At 33.4% G+C, this 21743-nt stretch overlaps 1 protein-coding gene across 5 annotated transcripts in view; it reads right to left on the bottom strand.

The window, feature by feature from the left end:
* Window positions 1-21743, bottom strand: part of LOC145326383 (uncharacterized) — a 25676-nt gene extending 3933 nt beyond the window's left edge. For 2 of the 5 annotated variants that reach the window (XR_013881901.1, XM_080169711.1), the window contains exons 1-16: window positions 21620-21743; window positions 20250-20344; window positions 16536-16636; window positions 13610-13697; window positions 12767-12834; window positions 12479-12575; window positions 12021-12116; window positions 10029-10160; window positions 9416-9657; window positions 9007-9046; window positions 7070-7172; window positions 6359-6470; window positions 3883-3932; window positions 1803-1932; window positions 1015-1087; window positions 390-450 (exon numbers count right to left, since the gene is read on the bottom strand). Coding sequence is in view for 4 of the 5 variants with exons in the window: in XM_080169711.1 (XP_080025837.1) it covers window positions 390-450; window positions 1015-1087; window positions 1803-1932; window positions 3883-3932; window positions 6359-6470; window positions 7070-7172; window positions 9007-9046; window positions 9416-9657; window positions 10029-10160; window positions 12021-12116; window positions 12479-12575; window positions 12767-12834; window positions 13610-13697; window positions 16536-16636; window positions 20250-20344; window positions 21620-21737 (1606 nt within the window). In the remaining variant the exon portion in view is untranslated. Of the gene's footprint in view, window positions 1-389; window positions 451-1014; window positions 1088-1802; window positions 1933-3882; window positions 3933-6358; window positions 6471-7069; window positions 7173-9006; window positions 9047-9415; window positions 9658-10028; window positions 10161-12020; window positions 12117-12478; window positions 12576-12766; window positions 12835-13195; window positions 13307-13609; window positions 13698-16535; window positions 16637-19185; window positions 19236-19482; window positions 19555-20249; window positions 20345-21619 lie in introns of those variants that run through there. The other 3 variants (XM_080169712.1, XM_080169714.1, XM_080169715.1) reach the window with 3 other exon arrangements.

Below are 21743 nucleotides of genomic sequence, written 5' to 3'. Positions count from 1 at the left end.
TTTTGTTATTTATAGAGACTCCTACGCAACATAACACATTTTGCTAGGTATCGTAGAAACTTAAAAGCAACGTAGATAAGTATCGTATTATTTTTTTTTAAACCAAAAAGTGCCACTAGAGGCTTCTAGGGGAGTAGCCGCTAGTATTACATACAGCAAAACTTCCGCTTCTTGATAATTATCTACCTTCAAATGCTTTGTAGAAGTCGAATAATATTTTATTTTATTATTTGAATGGCTGATAAAAATTCGACTGTTTAAATTTTTTGTTATTCAAAATTGAGGTCGACTGAATGTGTGTCTTTGTTTTATCAATTTGAACAACAATTACATATGCTGGTTTCAATACTGTTGAACCTATTCATTCTCGTTTTATAAAACAAATTTACCTAAAATAAGGGCATCTCCTTCGTCCGCTTCCATTTCTTCATCCTCGAGATACGTATCAACCTGGCCAAAAATCAAATTAATTTTTTTATGTGAAAGAAAGATAACAAGGGCTGTAAAATTCTACTTCTTTGCCTACCTAGTTGTTCTTATATGTGGTGTGAACAGGGTTTTTCAAGGGGGGTTTGGGTCTAAACATTTTAGGCGTAATTGGGAAAAGGCATGTCTCCCAATTTTAATCTTTAATACCTAAGGTTTTTAAACCACACTACATACACCTCTTCTGCACTCTTCAGGTTAAATGTCAATTTAATATACAAATAGATTTTTTCTAGCCTACACAAATTTGATCTTGTCTGTTAAAAGTAGTGACGTAGAGGATATTAAACTGTAAATTATTGTGGTACCAAAAGTTTTGTAATATGTCTCTCCATCTCTCATTAGTTGGCTTAATAACTTAAAAGACTTATTAAATATTGATATTGGTTAGTTCGAATTAACAGTGTCGTAACTTTATTATCAAATTTTTTTTCATAATCTTTGGGGATAAACATAAATTTTTCGTCCAATGTCTTATCCCTCAAGATCATTTAAAAATTGTCTTGTCTAGTAAGTTTAGTTGTTTACCTCGACAGAAAGTTCTTCACTTTCTTGACCACGAAAATTTAGTGCATTTCTCATCTCAGATCTGGTTTTATCACTGAAACAATGAATTTTTAACTTTCAAATAAATAGTTAATCACTCGTTTTCCAGTGTGGCTGGATTAGAAACGGTTCTCAGTCATACTGAAAAATCATGTATCGCATTGCATTATATTCAGTTTTCTACAAATATAAAAATGTATAATCATAATATTAAAGCCAGTTTTGATAGCTTGTGCCTAGGCATCTCAAGGCTATCTAAACTAGTTTCAATCTTGTAATTGTACATTTTTATATCCGCGGAAAGCTATTTTTAATACGATGCGATATTTAACTATAACAGTTCTTCTTTTCTAAGGAAAGGGGATGTTTTGTATAAATTGCAGTGGTAAATAAGACATTTTTCGTTGTTGACACCTCTCCATAAGCCAATAATGAGTGTAAGTTTTATGAACTAAACCCAACCTAACCACTCCTTTGAACTAAAATAAACCACAACCAGCCCAACTTAACCTAACCTTTTATCTAATGGCCCCTGTATTATAAGAGAGCAATACTTTTTTTTAATTGTAGAAAACAAATTTTGGATATTAGTAAGAGTATAGAAAATTAAATATTTATCATAAAGTAGAGTGATGACTGTCGGTATGTCCAGGCCAGTATGATTTTTTTCAGGGAAGCTTGAAAGTATTTAGGAAGAACTATTACATTGAATAAAGCAGTACAAAACTCAACAATATAATAATGAGTTATAGGTCTTTAAATCCAATTACCTGTGATCAATTAAATTGTGACTATTCAATGCTCCATTTGAGGGAAATTCTTTGAGGCAGATTTCACATGAGTAGGATTTTTTGGTTTGGTTCTCGTCATAACTCTCAGATAAGAATGTCTTCATGTCATCTAAAAATAAATTTTGTTAATATCATATAAAATTTTCTTTAGATCGATACACAACATTTCACGCTGTTATGGAAAGTTGTATTGGAAGTTAAAGTCCTTGTTTTAACGTAAAATAAACTGATTTTCGTCATTCTTTTTATGTGCAGTGATATTACAGCTTGTTCTAGTCTTTTATACTTTATATCTTACAAGCGGCTAGGCCACCTAGAGGCCTCTAGTGGCACTTTAAATGTTTGTTTTTTTATTTCAAATATCTAATTTGCGAAATAATTTGTCTATGTTGCGTTGAAGCCTCTACGCAAAAGAGAATATATTTTTAAAATTCTATTTTTTTGTGATTTCTCTTTGGAGGGTGGTGGTACCCTCCTCCAATATAAGTATAAACCTTCCCATGACCTATGAGAAGCTACCCAGTTAAGGGGACCCCGAATGTTTAAGCGATTAGCAAGATCCTTCGGTCCAGCAGATAAAAAACAAACATCCTGTTACTTTACTATAAAGATTATTTCAGAATTACCTACAGCTTTATATTTTTTTTGTAAATCTACTAAAGTTAACCGTTTTTTTCTATTTTTGTAGTAAACCTAATCATAGAATAGCTTTTAAAAAATTGAATAGTATCTGCACTTAAAAAAGAAGAAATATACATTTCTGCAATATTTCTTAAGTAATAAAGTTAGAAAATACGAAATATTTTTCCAAAAACGCCTACTACACAATACGCCTACACTTACACATGAATTTTATTATTATTATTTCAAAAGAAAAGAAATGGTGGATAGGAATTTCTGTTTTGTAATAGTTAAAAAACTCCTAAAACGTTTTGGTAATGAAGTACTTTTAACTTAGGTACTTAAAAGACGAAAAATATCTTAAATTTAGACATACTAAGAAAACTGGGCGTGTAAATGTTAGGAAGTCCCTTTTTTGTTCCCCCTATTATTAACTCGGGATAATTATTTAAGTTTTTTTAAAGACAGATGTGCAAACGTTTGCCGTGCCGCCAGCCGTTTGTTTTTAGAAATTACTGAAAAAAAGAACATTTCTTCTCTATTAAAATAACTAGAGTTGGCTCAATATAACTATATCGCTATTGGCTAGTTTTCTATAAGTACATATCTATTTATCTATTTCTCAATAAATCAATTTCCTCCCCCGCCATTACTATCTAAAAGAAAGAAGTAAATATTTATTAATTTAAATGATTTTAAAAAGGTTTTTTCAATTATATTTTTTTTCACATTACCATCACCAAAGGGTTAATATGATTAAAATTTTAGTTTTAATATTTTAACACAAAGGAAGTGTCGCCACAATCGAATTCGTTTAAAATAGAGTTTTCTTAGATTTACTCTATTATGAACGTATATTTTTTATTTATGAAATAATGATTAAATACTTCAATGTAATTTAAATATCTACATGAAGTAAAAAACTTAATTCATTCCATAAACAAATAGAATAAAGGTCTTATCGCTTTGGCCAATGAGAGTTTAATGAGGATTATTGGAGCACTATGAGTTTTAAACACTTTACCATTGGAAGACTCGAGCTCATTTATAGACGTTTATTTCCTATATAGATCTTTCATGGATCTTGATGCAATAAAGCAGGCCGTTTTGTAAATGTTAAAAATTGGAAGATTTCATTAAATAAAAGTAATCGCAAATATACTTAGTAAATGAGAGAAAGGAAACTGAATTATATTTAAAAATTTTGTATGTAAAACTGGTAAAAGAATGTGCTATATATAAATAAGCCAACAGAGCGCGGGGAACTTGTCCCGATTTTGTAATGAATCTTTGAAATCAGCTAATAGCGTCGGAAATATTAACTGTCGCTTCCCTTTAATAGAACAGAAAGTAATTTGCTAGCAGACGAAAAGGGTCACTTGGGCCAGGTAGTTGTCTGGATTATGCAACTTTACTTAACACTACTTGTGGAACTTACCGACACTGTTGACAATTTTTCCTCTGCCTGGTTTCTGCAACTGACCAGGTCTGAAACAAAAACAATACATCAATATAATTTCATAATAAATTCAATAAACGGCCAGTGCCACAATAGATAAATATAATATAAAGAAAATTCATTTTACTTTTAGGAATAGAGAAGTGATTGATCTGCGACTAGATTATTATGTGTATAATTTTTTTTCTCGTATTCATTCGAATCCGGTGGATAGGAACCGGTTCTCATCCATACGAAAAAACTATGTCTAGCATCGTATTATATCCAGCTTTCTACGAATATAGAAATGTACAATCATAAGATTAAAACTAGTTTTTTTAGCCGGTGACTTCGTCACCTCGGGGCTAAAAAAACTAGTTTTAATCTCATAATTGTACATTCTTTATCTGCGGAAAGCCGTTTATAATACGATGCGAGAAATAACTATTTTCGTATTCATTCGAATCCGGTGGATAGGAACCGGTTCTCATCCATACGAAAAAACTATGTCTAGCATCGTATTATACAATCATAAGATTAAAACTAGTTTTAATCTCATAATTGTACATTCTACAGAGTGCGCCACATAAATCCGGACTTTTTCTTATTTTTAAACAAATGAACATAAAATCGTCAATTTTAAAGATTTTATGGAATTTTAAAAACTGGAAAGCAAACTAGGTATATGACTATTAGATTATTCAATAAAATCGCCGCCAGCCTCAATCATCGCCTCTACCCGCCCCCTGAACCGCCCGCCGACCCTGGTCACCATGTCCCTGTTCAAGCAGGCGAAGTTCTCCATGATAGGAGCAGTGAGAGAGGTCTTCTTGGTATGGGCGCGTCTATTGGTTCATGCTTTAATGGCGCTCCAGGCTCAAAAGTCCATTGGGGCTGCTGGGAGGCCACATATCCTTAAGGAGTGAGTAACATCAGGATCCAAATTAACCCATCTTTAAAGCTACTCTTTGACACGGCGGCTCTCATTTGGGCCACAGTTAAGCTAGAACAACGTTTTAAAAATGGCATGAAAATTAAGATAGGGTTATCAGCGCAATACATAGTCTAAAACGAGTTTCAAGGTTCCATATGGGCCCCTGAAGTCAAGAACCGAGAAATTTTTGACGTTTTTGACATCTTAAAATCTACCACGATCCACTTTGTCGGAGCACTACAGCCAAGTCAGCTGGGATAGAGAGCTCTAGTCTTTTCTAGTGTTTTCACTAGGTATCTGATAGTATCTCCAGCAAGTTTTATTAGTCCATCTCACCTACAGATTGGCTGAGGTCAGATTTAGTAGGCCCAAGTCATAAATCCACGGTAATTTATCTGCGCAATTCGAATCTGCCTTGTTGAACATATGCGCGGCCAGCTCGGCGTACACGTCCTCCATCATCCAAAGATTTTCATGGGCAAAAAGGTCATTACCTAAGCTTTTTATAGTGGGGTCAAACGTCCTGATTGGTCAAGTAGTTTTGGCGCTATGGCCGTTTAAAAAAAGTCCGGATTTATGTGGCGCACCCTGTATATCCGGCTTTCCACAAATATAAAAATGTACAATTATAAGATCAAAAACAGTTTTTTTAGCCCCGAGGTGCCAAAGGGGCTAAAAAAACTGGTTTTAATCTTATAATTGTACATTCTATATCCGCGGAAAGCCGTTTATAATACGATGTGAGAAATAACTATTCTTTGGTAGTTGGTAAAAGAAGGAATGTATAGTACAATTAATTTAACTGTTAATGTCCCCTCCATCTCATGACAGAAAAGAAGTAAACACTGCCCTGCACTGATACAAATGTACGACGATAGGTCCAGCCGTTTTCGAGATCTTTACCTAGTGAATACATTTTTCTAGTTTATAATTAGTATATATCATATAAGGAAACTATTTAGACTTGATTTCATATTTACAGGTAAGAACGTTATAGGAGACAAAACAGTTTTTTTTTATAAAAAAAAAGATACCATGTCCCTCCCTGTTAAATAAATCTCTCTTTATTGTAGAATATTGGTCTTCTTGATGAAAACATCAAATGGAAGAAGAAAAAAACACAAATATGTAACATATTTTTCTTTATGTGAAAAATACCAGACTAACTGTTTTCTATTTTGAATTAACAAGAACCTGTAAATCCAAAGATACACTCACCTAGTCTTAGTAGGAGCGAAGATTTATCTTAACTCTTATTTTCTGTCTTTTTTGCAGGGTAAAATAACTGCTTTTTAAACTTATATTTTTCTGAGGATTCTATTTACCAAAAAGCATCTACTCAATAACTAATGGCCATCCGTCCATTCATAATCATCTCGGCTCTATTGAAAGCCTACTGTGGCTAATAAGCATCTCCTTAACAACCCTTTTCATCTGTCCGTCTGTTTTTTGTTACTTTATGAGGTTTGTTACTTAAATAATGTATTATGTAGGTATGCTGTCGACCCTGTTCAGTATTAATTTAAACGATAAAAATCTTACTTTGCAAGGATGTCAACATTTTCAACTGAAAGAAGAATATCTTCAGTGATAGATTTGCTGGTTAGCGAGTCCATAAACTCTCCCATCCACACATCCAGTGCCTGATGCTTCCCTGAAAATAAAAACATATTAATAGACTTTTAAAACAATTATCAAGACATTACATTGTTTTACAAACTAGCCTAAACCCTGCCTTAGGCTATTATGTAGCCATAGTACATAGGACTAAAAGAAATAGTCTAATATAGAGTAGCTACGTTACCTGTAAAGCTTTTAAGGTAGACCTAAATAATGCCTGTACCAATAAACATAAGACGAACAAAGTATAATGTGATATTTAGAGTAGCTGCGCAACTTGCAAAGGGACAATATCAATTTAATCCAAAGTGGACCTCAAACCATCGTCTAAAAAATATTCTTTTATCCTTTTAAAGTTACTTTAGGTGAAAAAAGGAACTTCCCAGAAGCGTTAGGCTCAGGTTAATAGTGGGAGAGGGGAAGGCCAGGGGGGTTTAAGGGGTCAACTATTGGTCTGAAGGGATCATACCTGTATAATGTCTGACTACACATTGTCTGAAGGGATCATACCTGTATAATGTCTGACTACACATTGTCTGAAGGGATCATACCTGTATAATGTCTGACTACACATTGTCTGAAGGGATCATACCTGTATAATGTCTGACTACACATTGTCTGAAGGAATCATACCTGTATAATGTCTGACTACACATTGTCTGTCTTTTCCAAGAAATTCACAGAGAGGACAGTGGAAAGGTTTCTTCCCAGTTGAGGGCAATATCTCGTCTATTCTCTAAAATAGAAAATTTTAAATCCATTAAAACGTTTTTATCAACAGTAACATAGCTTTTCAAAACAAATGTTTACACTAAATGATAATAAACTGTTGAATGATCCTACGTACCCTAAGATTTAAAATCATGTTATCTCATTCATTGGCTTGAAATCTTTGAGAAATTCTCAAAAAGAATTAAAATGAACATCTTTACTATTTCTTGTACTTATACAACTAATACTATTTCTACCACTAGCGGCTACGCCCCTAAAAGCCTCTAGTGGCACATTAATTGTTGCGTTCTAGTTTCTACGATACCTAGCTATGTTGTGTAGGAGTCTCTTTCTACGATACCTCGCAATTTTGGGTAGGAGTCTATACTTAAAATAAAATTTCGATTTATTGTGATTTCTCTTGGGAGGGTGGTGGTACCCTCCCCCAAAATAGTTATAAACCTTCCCGGGACCTATGAGAAGCTACCCTGTTAAGGAGAACCCGATCGGTTCAGGGGTTAGCGAGATCCTTTGGTACAACAAACAGACAGACATCTTGTTACTTTAATATAAGGATTATACACTTATTTGATAATTAAAAGTCAATAATTTCATGAAGTTTCCATTCTATGATGTTTCTAATCGTCCTTGATTATAAGATCTTTAAAACAACAGCTACATTTCATTAAAATTCAGATGCGCAATGAAAAGTGTCTGTTAATATAAAATTAAGCAATTGTTTTTATAAATATATGACAATAAAGACTCCAAACAAAGGAGAATAATTAGAATTATAAACCTAAACAATATAAAATAATCCTGAAAATCCAAAATTAGGATCAAGACGAAAATGCGATAGAGGGCACATTTTAGTAATTCAAACTGTTAATCGCAAAGTGTAAAGTTGTACAACATAATCATTAAAACCGGATCTGAATTTTTCCGCGCTTTCTAGAGCCATGTGTTTCCAGCAATTTAACCGGACAAACAATTCCTAAATATCCTACCAGAATGAAATTAGAGAGCGCAACGCACGTAAGCATGCTAATAAGTTCGATTTTATGCCCATTTTCTCTTGTCATGCAATTTTAGTGCAATTAAAACTTTAAGTCATTGTTAATTTTGGTAATAAGTAGCCAGATTAATCAGAAATATTTACCAACTATTGTATTGTCCACTAGATCCTAGCATACTAAAGATACAACATTCAAGTACAATGTATGTTTTCAGGGATCCAAGAAAATTAACAGTATGCTGATGAACAACATCCATAATAAAAACAAAATTACCCCTTCTATAGATTAAAATTGGTTGAAAATTTTGGATATAATAAGCAACATATCAAGCTGTGATACAAGTACCCAAAGTTTTAAGAGAGAATGTGAATGAGAGCGTGTGATTATATTACGTTACAATATTGAAATACGATGTACCCTTCCTCCCTACGTAATTATAAGTTATTATAAAAATTTAAATTCCTTTGTATAATAGACTTAAATATCATATTTTCTGAACTCCTAAATCTTTAAATAAAAAATGCGCACTTAGTGAATTATTCTTGAATTAAAAAATTCCTTTGAAGGTTTAAAAGAAATCGTCATAGACCAATAATATGATTATTAAAAATTCTTAAAAATATATAATTTCTTAGATCATATCTACAATATGCGTACAATACATTACATCCGTATCATTTATCTACTCTTTGATTGCACAACTTATTGTCCAACTGTGCTTAATAATGATCTAGGGCATTCCCTTAACTGTCTGACGTTGAGGAAGCATTATAAACCATATTTTAGGTCTTTACTTTCACACGGCTTTTGTAGAAACTCTGCAAAATTATTTTTTAAACTTACCCTTGAAAAATGCCATTTCATCAAGTGGTCTTGCTTCTCCCTAAAATAAAACATGTTTGTAAAAAAAAAATGGGGGAAGGGAGGCATTTGAGCTTTTTGTCGTAAAAGTATGTGACTTAATAACAGGATTAGAGGACTAAAATTTGGCATGGGAGTTGATTTTATGGGATTCAACGTAGATTGGTAAACAATTTGATTTTGAATCATTTAAGATTTTGAGACAAACAGATATTGAAACTGACGTACAAAGCGAGTTAGAAAAATACTTATTGGACAAATAAAATATTTACATTAAATCTAGGGATAAGACAATAGAGAGTAAATTAATATTCATCCCCAAGGATGACAAACACAATTATTCCTTCTCATAAACATGAACTGATTTTGTAAGAATAAAACAAAATCATACCTATACTTATTTTTAGTTTTAGCCAGAAATCCACATAATTCGCACTGGTGAAACCCTTTTCTGCTCTGCAGCTTCAGCCAAAGCCGCACGCCATCCCCGTCGAAAAACTCTGTGGGCAGGTAGGGCGGGGGGCACAGCGCCCGGTCCCTCTCCGACATACCAAACTCGCTCATGTACTCGGTCAGATCACTCTTGTCCAGGTCTTTGGATTCTGGCGTCGTCGGCCAATTGGGCGGGGTTCCCTAAATTGAAAATTTATTTAAAAACAAAATGAGACGTTGATATGCGAATGTGTTGAAAACTTTAATGTGCACAGGGTTTTGCCAGGAGGAGTGTAAACCTAGAGGGGGGTTAGATTAGAAGACGAAAAAAATTCTTTTCAATTATAACTAAGTGGTTGTTGACATCAATCTACACTTCCAGAAATGCTTCGAAACCGATCAGGACAGGTTCAAAGCCAAACTAAAAAATCATGCAAACCATTGTACTACAAGCTTTTCAAAATTTTTAAAAAATAAAAGCCATTGGCTAAAAAAACTGGTTTTACTCTTGTAATTTTTCATTTCAATATTCTCGAAAGCTGTCTATAATACGATGCGATAAATAACTATACCTGTTTCTTAATTTTCTTCTTTTTCGGAGTAAAATTAGCATCGGATGGGTCGTTGATAGCATTCGCGTCAACAAGGAACTCATCGTCCAAAGAAAAGGCGCTGTGACTTATATTGAATATTTCAGAATCCTCCTAAAAGAAATTGGATTTAAAAAAAATATTCGTCTTTGATTCTTATATTTAAAATTAACACAGTACACAAAGTTTTAAAGCTAGTATCAACGGACGCGGTTTTGAATGTGTTTCAAACTTATCTGATCCCCGAAATGGAAACACATATTTTATAATTCTTGGTAAAAATAAGAAGAAAAAGCTTTATAAAGAGTAAACAGCTTAAAACTGTACTATTTACTTTAAGCATAACAAATCTATACAACATGCTATATATAGAAAAAACCTATATATAGTGTAATTAATGCTAATTATTTATGAACAAAAATAAACTAGGTATAATATTAATATACGTATGTATGAAGAAAACAAATTACCTATATTGATTTGACTTATTTTACTTATTAATTGTTGCCTTCATTTTATAAGAAATGTTTTGTATAAATAAAATTAAAAAATTAAAACGGAATTTAAGAAATATATTTTTCATGAATAGAATTTCTGTTTATAGATATACACTGGCTTTCAATAAAATCAAGATATAAAATAGTTTTAAAATCTAATTGTTAGTAAATGGGGGAGGCGGATGTGCCACTTTTTGAAACCAAAACTAAAAGTCAAAGGAACTCAACTAAAAAAAGAGTTACAGGTCTGAGATTTTGCATGGTAGTTGCTTAATAGGGGTACAATATGGAACTGTAAAGAAACGGCGGCACAACCGCCGAAAACCGCCGAGAAAAGTAAAAAAAAAATTCGGCGGGAAACGCCGGTTTTCGGCGGTTGCGCCGCCGTTTCTTCACAGTTCCATATTGTACCCCTATAAAGCAACTGCCATGCAAAATCTCAGACCTGTAACTCTTTTTTTAGATGAGTTCCTTTGTTGACTTTTGGTTTTGGTTTCAAAAAGTGTCACATCCGCCTCCCCCCTTTCGCTTACAAAATCAAGAAATGAAAAGTTATGGAAGTCAAAATTTTCTTGATATTAGCAAAGCATTTAACTAATGTGAGCACTTTAAATATTAGCGATTTCTATTGAGAGGGTGGTAGTACCAACCCCCCAAAAATAAGACCTATAAGAAACTACATCATAAAGGAGAACCATATCGGTTCAGCGGTTAGCGAGATCCTTTGATACAGACAGGCCGACACACACTCAGATCCTGTTACTTTATTATAATGATAAGAATTTAAGTAATATATGTCTTAATTGCATTAGGGGACGGCGTGTTTTCAGAGATTCATCATTTTGAATACGCTTTAACTCAATTATAATTATAAATAATGGATCTACGTAGTAAACTAAGACAATAATAAAACAAAGGAAATGATTATCTATCTAAAAAGTATGCAAGATAATCTAGGTTGTTTTAACTAAACATTGACAAATACCTACAGGTTTTATGCAAAAGCAGATTTCAGATTTTTTAAAGTAAAGATAACTTGAAGTTGTACACAAAAGTATACAAGAAGTTGTTTGATCTCATTGGCTTAATTAAAACTTTGATACATATTGTGAAGGATTATTGAAGACTGGCCCATAGCCGTGCAAGAAGGTTGGATCCTAAGCTGACCTTCCTTTGCCTTAGCACTTGATTTGTCTAAGGTATCTAAAATCCTTATATAGAACTAACAGGATCTGAGTCTGTCTCTACCAATATGGTTCTCCTTTACAGTGTAGCTTAGAAAACAATGTCCCCCAAATTTTTTTATCCTTCTTTTTAAAAACTACAATCGAAAATAGGGGGGAGGGTGAATCCTCCCGCCCCCTTAATTGACCCTAAAAGCCTCTAGGGGCAAGGGCATAGCCACGAGTTACAAATATAGTAGGACCAATAAATGTAAAAAAAATGGGATTGAACTAGCAATTATTAGGTACTATACCTGTTGTTTTCTTTTGACTGAACTTGGAGGTTTGTTATTATTTAATTTTTCTGGTTCTTCAGGTTCAAATGGTTTCACTTCAGAGGCCAAAAATCTATTGTAGTTACATGTAATAAAATATCAAATAAAATTAAATTCAAAAATTAATTTTAATTTTAAACATTCATTAAAAAAATTTACTTGGATCTTACACCAGATTTTCATGTTCTATTATAAAGTGAACTCTGTAGCGGGCCAAAATAACGATCTGCCCATCCCTTCCTTTTATCCCATCCCCTCCCTTCCTACTAGATAAACGGGCCGACCAATAAAAGCGAGGGAAAATTGCAACCCTAATTTTCTCCTTTTAAAATATCCACGTATCTTCATATCTTTTACCAAACCAAGAACAATTCATAATCTATTGTCCTATCCCCGAAACATTTAATCGCTTGATATCAAATACATGTAAAATTCCTGGCATTAGTAGCAAGAACAATCTCTAAGCTGACCAGCGTGCTACCATCTCCAGCACATCTAACTGTCTGCATGATAAGCACGGACATAAAACCACTGCGGCAAAGAAATAGACATTAATTTCAAAGATATCGAACTTATTGATGTTTATTAATGGATGTCTTTTGGTTTTCTTGGGCAATATTTAAATAACCTTTAAGTAGCAAAACCTATTATTATATAATACTTAATGAAGCTATCCCCTTGAAATGATAATATGTCTCTGTGCAAAATTAATGTCTAATTTCCTGTGTTTTTGCAGCATATGATCGTGAAGATTTCTCATTGCACCTCCACACTCCCCGCACTTTATATCACTCTGAAAAAAAAATTAAAAATAGTTATTTATCACATCGTTTTATGGACAGTTTTCTGCGGATATTAAGAGTAAAAATTATAAAATTAACACCAGTTTTGTTAGGCCTGAGAGGCCGAAGGCGCGGGCTAATAAAGGTGATTTTAATTATAGGATTTTAATATTCGTGGAAAATTGTCTTTGGTAGGATACTATAATTGATTTTTCAGTCTGACTGAAAACCGGTTCTAATCCAGCGGCTGTTATCGGTTTAGAAGCCATACTAGAATAATATTTCCCGCATATTTGTAGCGTTAAAGAAATCTTTAAGCATCCGTAAAGGAAACAAGGGCAATTGTGTCCAAAGAACAGTAAAATGTTATACCTTGTGTCTAGGTAAATGTTTCTCCATATCAGGGACAAGGGATGCACACTGGGAGCAGACTAATCTTACCTTGTGTTTAGGTAAATGTTTCTCCATATCAGGGACAAGGGATGCACACTAGGAGCAAACTAATCTTACCTTGTGTTTAGGTAAATGTTTCTCCATATCAGGGACAAGGGATGCACACTGGGAGCAAACTAATCTTACCTTGTGTCTAGGTAAATGTTTCTCCATATCAGGAACAAGGGATGTACACTGGGAGCAGACTAATCTTACCTTGTGTTTAGGTAAATGTTTCTCCATATCAGGGACAAGGGATGCACACTGGGAGCAAACTAATCTTACCTTGTGTCTAGGTAAATGTTTCTCCATATCAGGGACAAGGGATGCACACCTGGAGCAAACTAATCTTACCTTGTGTCTTGGTAAATGTTTCTCCATATCAGGGACAAGGGATGCACACTGGGAGCAAACTAATCTAACACTCGTTCCAATTGTCATTCTAAAAAACAAAACTTTAAAGTACCTATCATTTCATATAAATTCCACCTATATAATGGTGGACCTTCTAGACACTTAAAACAGCTATGCAAGACTAACATAAAATATTTATAAAGCCTATTGGAAACAACTTATCGTAACCAATTCTATGTAATAAATATTATAGCTCCTCAAGGTAATAAAAAGTAGCTTCTATGAGACAGCGGGTTATAATGTAGGTAATTTAATGTGGTCCTTGAGCTAGCCCTGGTGGCTATACAAAAGTTTATCATCCTACTAAATGATTACTTAGTTTTAAACACTATGAAACTATGGCTATACACATAGGCGTCCAAGGGGGGGGGGGTAATGGGCCATTTGGCACCCCCAAAATTTTTTTAACAATACCCCCCCCAAAAAAAAATTACCCCTACCTTGGGGGTGCCGTAGGCACCCCCAACGATTTTGGGGGGGGTATTTACCCCCCCCGAACCATTTTGGGGGGGGTAATTACCCCCCCTAAAATAAATGTTCTTTAAAAAAATTTTTTTTGGGGGGGTATTTACCCCCCCCAAATTGAATGTTCTTTAAAAAAAATTTTACTGAAATTTTTTTTTTTGGGGGGGGGGAGGGAGTAATCCCCGCCCCCCCCCCTAAAAAAAGTCATAGTGTGACTCGAGCCTTGAGGTGTAATATATTTTATGTTCCTCGTTTGGTCTCCTAATAGTTAATGAAAAGTATATCCTAATGTTTCAATTAAATCAGATCTTGAACACCATGATAACAAAAAATTTAATAGTTTGATCATGTTTTATTTGCTTGGGCCTTTATAAGGGCTAAAACCATCCCGGGGATCTATGATGTAATTGTAAAGCACTGAAGATTCCATAAAATAGATACCTAACTAAATTAAATATTTCATTAAATAATGAAAAAGAATTTCTATAGGCGATGTCTTTTAGGAAGATGTCAGGGTGTCTCAAAACTAGTTATAAAACTTACCAGGACCTATAAGACGCTTCGCTTTAAAGTATAATCATTTTGGTTCATTGGTTAGTGAGTTAATTATTGTATTTTTATGTTCTAAAGAATGAGATACTACTATATATTTGAATAGTAGTGGCGCCCTTAGCATCTAAGAACTCGTGTTTTCTAAAGGGTAAAAAGGGAGGAGAAAAATAGCCTAAAACCACTCAAAGGATTGACCTATAATAGTGTGGAACCATCATGGGATCTATGTGAAGCTTTCCTAAAAAGGAGAACTCAGTATTAAAAGTAATGAAATCTGAAGCTATAGTCAAATAAACCTTACTTACTACTTTATGTTATAGGATAGTACTTATTAACTTAATAGATTAGGTAGGTGCTTTTTTTACATAATCAAATTACCCCCCCCAAAAATTTTACCCCCGGGGTAAATTAGTTTGGGGGGGGTAATTACCCCCCCCCACAGATTTGGGGGGAGTATTTACCCCCCCCCCCCCAACAGACTTTAGGGGGGGTAATTACCCCCCCCAATCAAATTTTACCCCCGGGGTAAAAATTTTGGGGGGGGTAAAAAAAAATTTCGGCGCGCTTCGCGCGCCATTTTACCCCCCCCAAACACGAATTACCCCCCCCCCTAAAATTTTTTACCCCTCCCAAAAAAAAAAAGCTTGGACGCCCCTTGCTATACACACAAAAGATATTCAATAAACTTTCCAGTACGCAATATTATTTTCTTACACTAACTACGTTCCTTCAAACCCGTGGTAGTGCGAATGGGGCGTTTGTCCAATAATATGGTATGGAGACCGCTCTTCTATGAGTACTACTAAAAACCTACTTTTACTGCAATACACATAGACATTCTCATCGTCGGTTCGTCTATTTAGAATGCTTATCCCTCTATTCCCACAAGTTTAATACGAATTTGGTTGAGCTGGTGGAAGCTCAACAAAAGTCCCACGCGAGGTATTATATTGCTTTAATCTAAGAATAAATGGTTGGTTTTGATATTTGATCGGAATTATATAAGTATATTAAGTATTAAGGAAGGAAAATGTTTTATAAAGTGTATTTATATTACAAGTGAATAAGTTAAGTATGAAAATATTTACAGGATAAGTGTTAAAATCATAAGTAGTGTAGGACAGAAAAGTGCCCTAAGTCCCAAGCAGTGAATTGTGCTAAGTGTTAGAATTCTAACATAAGGCCTAAGCTCAATTCATGCTAAGTACTAAGGGTCAAAATTTAAACTACAATGCATGCCAAACAACTAAGTCATTACCTTTTAAAGCCAGAAGAGAACTTGATGGTAGGAGAGTCAATAAATAACTAACTTATTTTAAGAGATACATGCTATAACATCAGCTTATAATAAGGATCTTAGTGTTTGTCTGTTCAATAAAGTGTCTGTATGTTAACTTGTGACGTAAATCAGACATGGTTGTAGGCATACATACATGTACTAATTGGTTACATGATTACTTTAACATTAAACATAATGTCTTCAATAAACATATAATATTAACGAATCACATACAAATTACCATGAATAGGCTAGCGTTACCCATATATGGTGTTATATTGGTAAAGGTAGGCCTATGAATGCATAAAAAGGATACAAATAATGCCTTGGGCCTAGCTAAAGTAATTGTGTCTCGTGCCTGAATGTTACTTGATAATTACAGAGGCACGTCAATCAAATATTTAGATTCTACTCTTATATAGTGTTAACTTTATATCAAACATAGATAGATAGTCTGGATGCGAAGCATTTCTGTAAAAGTCTTATATGTACGTTCAAAGAATTTGAAAATTGGGGATCGCATCTCCACCCGTCCTCCCCTTTACAAAAATACTTATAATCTTTCAGAACCTGTGATTATCTCTATGTTCCTCAGAAGCATAACCATTACCACAGTCAGGGCACTCGAAGGCGCCATCCAACACAACATTTGGGTCTTCCCCATCCATAACCTAAAAAACATGAAGATTTTCAATATCTAATAATATAAAGTAGTACCTAAGGTTTTTTGGTTGTTTGTTAAGATCTCGCTAACCACTGAAACCATAGAATTATCTATTTAAAAAAAAACTGTACATGGTTTTATGCCCCATCCATTTTAGATGCTAGTGGCACAGTCAATAGTATCATTAAAAGTAATTTTTTCTGTCTATTAAGATATATAAAACCAATGTACGGATTATATTCGTGATTAAAGAAAAGCTTTATATTGATCGTATTCGTGGGTGAGTCTTATATCTACTTTAAAAAGAAAACGATGCCCCAGCAACTAGATGATACAAAAATTAATATGCTACCATGCTCTGTTTTCTTTACAAAAAATAATACAAGTCGTTTACTTTAATCTTTGCCTTTTTCTTCTTTTTTTTGGTAGATAAAATATATAGTTATGAAATAGAAAGATACACTTATATAAAGGTGAAAACAACATTATTGTTGTTATTATTGAAGCTTCTCAATAACTCCTAGTTGCTTTTTAGTAGCGAAGCTACTCTATAATTCACTTTGTCCGTCCGTCCGTCCGTCAGTCAGTCAGTCAGTCCGTAACGCTATGGGGGAAATGGGATTTACTCAGCTCCTATAAAAGATAGAATGCTGAAATTTTTTGACAACATTCCCATTATTAAGGAGCACAATTGACTATAAAACATCATTTGCGGTCGGACCGATTTTTAGCAGGTTTTAGGCTATTTTTATATTTTTCACATTTTTCTCCATATCTTCAGTGTTTATGGTCCGATTTTCAAAATTTTTTTTTTAGTTACAGATATCAAAATTAAATTTCCTGTCGTTTAAAAAAACAATCATGAAGGCCAGACTGCCTTTTTAGCAGGTTTTAGGCTATTTTTATATTTTTCACATTTTTCTCCATATCTTCAGTGTATGGTCCGATTTTCAAAATTTTTTCAGTTATAGATATCAAAATTAAATTTCCCGTCTTTTAAAGATGACAACCATGACGGCCAGACTGCCTTTTCAGCAGGATTTAGGCTGTTTTTTTTTATATATTTTTAACATTTTCTCCATATCTTCAGTGTTTATAGTCCGATTTTTAAATTTTTTTCAGTTGTAGATATCAAAATTAAATTTCCCGTCTTTAAAGGAAATAACCATGACGGCCAGACTGCCTTTTTGGCAGGTTTTAGGCTATTTATAAATATATTTAACACTTTTTTCCATATCTTCAGTGTATACCTATGGTCCGATTTTCCAAATTTTTAAAGTTTTTAAGGATTTAAAAATTAATTTTTTTGTCGTTTTTTGAAAACAACCATGGTGGCCAGACTGTCTTTTATCAGGTTTTTGGCTATTTTTATATGTTTTACATATTTCCCGAGATCTTTGTTTATTTTGATCCAATTTTCAAACTTTTATGGGATATCAGTATCAAAATATTTTTTCCCATTGGTATGAGCATCTTTAATATAAGGGGGGGGGGGGGGGGGGTTTAATGCAACCATCTCGTGATCAATGTATAAATGGCACTTAGAATTCGAATTTTGATCTGAAATTTTGCATGAGTAATCCTTGGTAGGTCTATTTTCCCTAAATCGAACAAAAAGTTGGAAAAGTAGCGGCTAACGGCTGGCGGCTCATCCGTTTAGACATTTGTTGGGTATTTTCAAGCGAAATCCATCACGAAACCTCTCTCCACATAATGCTCTTTCTTATCCAAAACGTTTTCAAACGGTTCTAGCCGGAAGTTGCTGGTACTAGAAATCTAAAAAATGTTTTTTTGTATCATTTCACATGATTTAAAGCAAAAATATGTTTCAATAAGTTGATTTCTACGTAATTTATGACAGATTTGCCCTAAAAATAGCCAAAAAAACGGCTAAACGGCTGAGCCGATAGCCGTTACTTTTTCAACTTTTTTTTTCAATTTAGGGAAAATAGACCTACCAAGGATTACTCATGCAATGTTTGTTGTTTAGGCATTTAATAAAAATGACAGTAGCATTCAGACTGCTATTGACTGCTATCTCTGCCGCTTTTGATTTTTTTTTATCTAGATAGTATGTTGATCTTTTTTTCATGTATATACACATTGTTCTATTAGTGTTTTTTTGTGATCTAATAATAAATACTGTGTGAGTTATATTAGTATGTGACTCCGAGTGCCGGTAAGCTGCGCTAACTTATGAAAAGTATTGTCCTTGGTAATATAAAACTTCCAAATTGTATTACCCACCATACGACATACAAGCCTTTTGTAGAAAACATTTCTAAGTCTCAAGACAGTAAAGATAATTCAATTTATGAATATATTTATCTTCACACAAAAAGACTCAATAGTTTTTTTTTTCTTCTCTCAAATGCATGATAAAATCATATTTTGTCGATAAATAAATCTTTCGTTGCTTTCCCAGAAGATGCCTATTGAGCACTAAACCCATTAATTTAAAATAAATCAAAATTAAAAAGGGGAATATTTGTTTCCTAGGTAAGGCCTTAACCCTGCAAGGCTACTCATTATGCAATATATCTCTAATATTCTTACCTGTGTAACAAAATTATGATCTGTATCCTCTAGCTCTATCATATCTCTAATATTCTTACCTGTGTAACAAAGTTATGGTCTGTATCCTCTAGCTCTATCATATCTCTAATATTCTTACCTTTGTAACAAAATTATGGTCTGTATCCTCTAGCTCTACCATATCTCTAATATGCTTACCTATGTAACAAAATTATGGTCTGTATCCTCTAGCTCTACCATATCTCTAATATTCTTACCTGTGTGTAACAAAATTAAGGTCTGTATCCTCTAGCTCTACCATATCTCTAATATTCTTACCTGTGTAACAAAATTATGGTCTGTATCCTCTAGCTCTACCATATCTCTAATATTCTTACCTGTGTAACAAAATTATGGTCTGTATCCTCTAGCTCTACCATATCTCTAATATTCTTACCTGTGTAACAAAATTATGGTCTGTATCCTCTAGCTCTACCATATCTCTAATATTCTTACCTGTGTAACAAAATTATGGTCTGTATCCTCTAGCTCTATCATATCCCTAATATTCTTACCTGTGTAACAAAATTATGATCTGTATCCTCTAGCTCTATCATATCTCTAATATTCTTACCTTTGTAACAAAATTGTGGTCTATATCCTCTAGCTCTACCATATCTCTAATATTCTTACCTGTGTAACAAAATTATGATCTGTATCCTCTAGCTCTATCATATCCCTAATATTCTTACCTGTGTAACAAAGTTATGGTCTGTATCCTCTGGCTCTATCTTGTCTCTAATATTCTTACCTGTGTAACAAAATTATGATCTGTATCCTCTAGCTCTATCATATCTCTAATATTCTTACCTTTGTAACAAAATTGTGGTCTGTATCCTCTAGCTCTACCATATCCCTAATATTCTTACCTTTGTAACAAAATTATGGTCTGTATCCTCTAGCTCTACCATATCTCTAATATTCTTACCTGTGTAACAAAATTATGGTCTGTATCCTCTAGCTCTACCATATCTCTAATATTCTTACCTGTGTAACAAAATTATGGTCTGTATCCTCTAGCTCTACCATATCTCTAATATTCTTACCTGTGTAACAAAATTATGGTCTGTATCCTCTAGCTCTACCATATCTCTAATATGCTCCTCCCAGGCCCAATGATCAGAAAACATGTCACCACATCCTAAACAGAACAATATTATAGTCTTGAATTATTTCGGCTTAAATTCAAAAAATGCAGAGTGAGGGGGGAGGGGTTGATTATTACAATCCTTGTCATCCCTATACTCAATTGGCTTGAAGGCTATTTATTGCCAAAAATAATCAAGTTACTTTACTGAATATGGCTCTAATTTTTTTTTACAATAATGCAATTGGGTCATATGAATATATATCATATTTGACTATAATATATGCAAAAACCTTTGCTAGTAAGAAATTCCTTTATAAGTTGATTAATGTGATTGAATGATCATCTAAGGTTATAATTCTTCTATTGGAATACCTATTCAATTATAATTCGTTGAAGTAATAAAAAATCTGACAAAAGGTTCCCAACTTGACTTTTAATAAATTTTAATAAAAAAACTGTAAAGAGGTTCTTAACCGATCTAATATTGAAAGAAATGTGCAAAAGTTTGATAAAACTGATTCAGCAAATTAATTTAGTCTTTCAGCATATTTTCAAATTGGAAATAAATGAGAAAAAATCTCTCAGGTAATTTACAAATTTTGAAAGCAAAGCTTCATCTAGACTAGGTCCATCCTTCCATAACGTATAGCACATATGATTAATTTTAACATGTCGACATCAAACCTAATAAGATTATTCATGCGAAACAATCTTTAAAAACCTTGATTTTTCAACTAACTTGGTACAAATGTTTTGTGACTTTATTCTGATCTCGTCGATTCCTAAGACGATCTGACACAGTGGCTTTAATGTTGGGTCTTTAAATCTTAAAAATACTAAACACCTGTCATTTGTTATCCAAAAATCCTTTAATTATTCAAACTGAAATTTAAGGTTAAAAATCCACAAAAAAAAGATAAAACAATAAACTAGAAACAAATATTTAAACAAAATATGAAGACAAAATGAAAAAAACACAATAAAAATATTGCTAAAAATCCAAATAAGCTAAATTTCAAATTCTCTATGATATTTTATATTTGATTTTTAAATAATAAAATTCGCACCAATTATTCATTCCTTCGCGCTTAAATTGATAGGTTGAAACTTGATTTTTCCCTAATATTATTCTATCATTTTTATTTGAAAGGAAATATTTGAATAGGAGGATTTAATATTTATTACCATATTCATTCCTAACCAAATGGTAAACGTTTTAACCACTAATTGTAATTAACAGAAAGGGTAATTTTGTCCTTTATCTATGGGGATGTCCATCAATTTATCGGCCATTGTCTTATCCCTTTAGATCCCTGCATATCTTACCTCCACAGACAATATTAACCAGAGTTTCTGTGACAGTGGGCTTGAACAAATCCTCCCTGTTACCCGTGGAGATTTCAGCTGTCCCGTGGATGGTGTTTCTGTCCCCATCCTCCATCATTTTTAT

This window comes from Acartia tonsa, chromosome 8 (assembly GCF_053477335.1).
Source record: "Acartia tonsa isolate MP-2025a chromosome 8, ASM5347733v1, whole genome shotgun sequence".
NCBI lineage: Eukaryota > Metazoa > Arthropoda > Copepoda > Calanoida > Acartiidae > Acartia > Acartia tonsa.
This window is presented reverse-complemented; position numbering and strand designations above follow the sequence as displayed.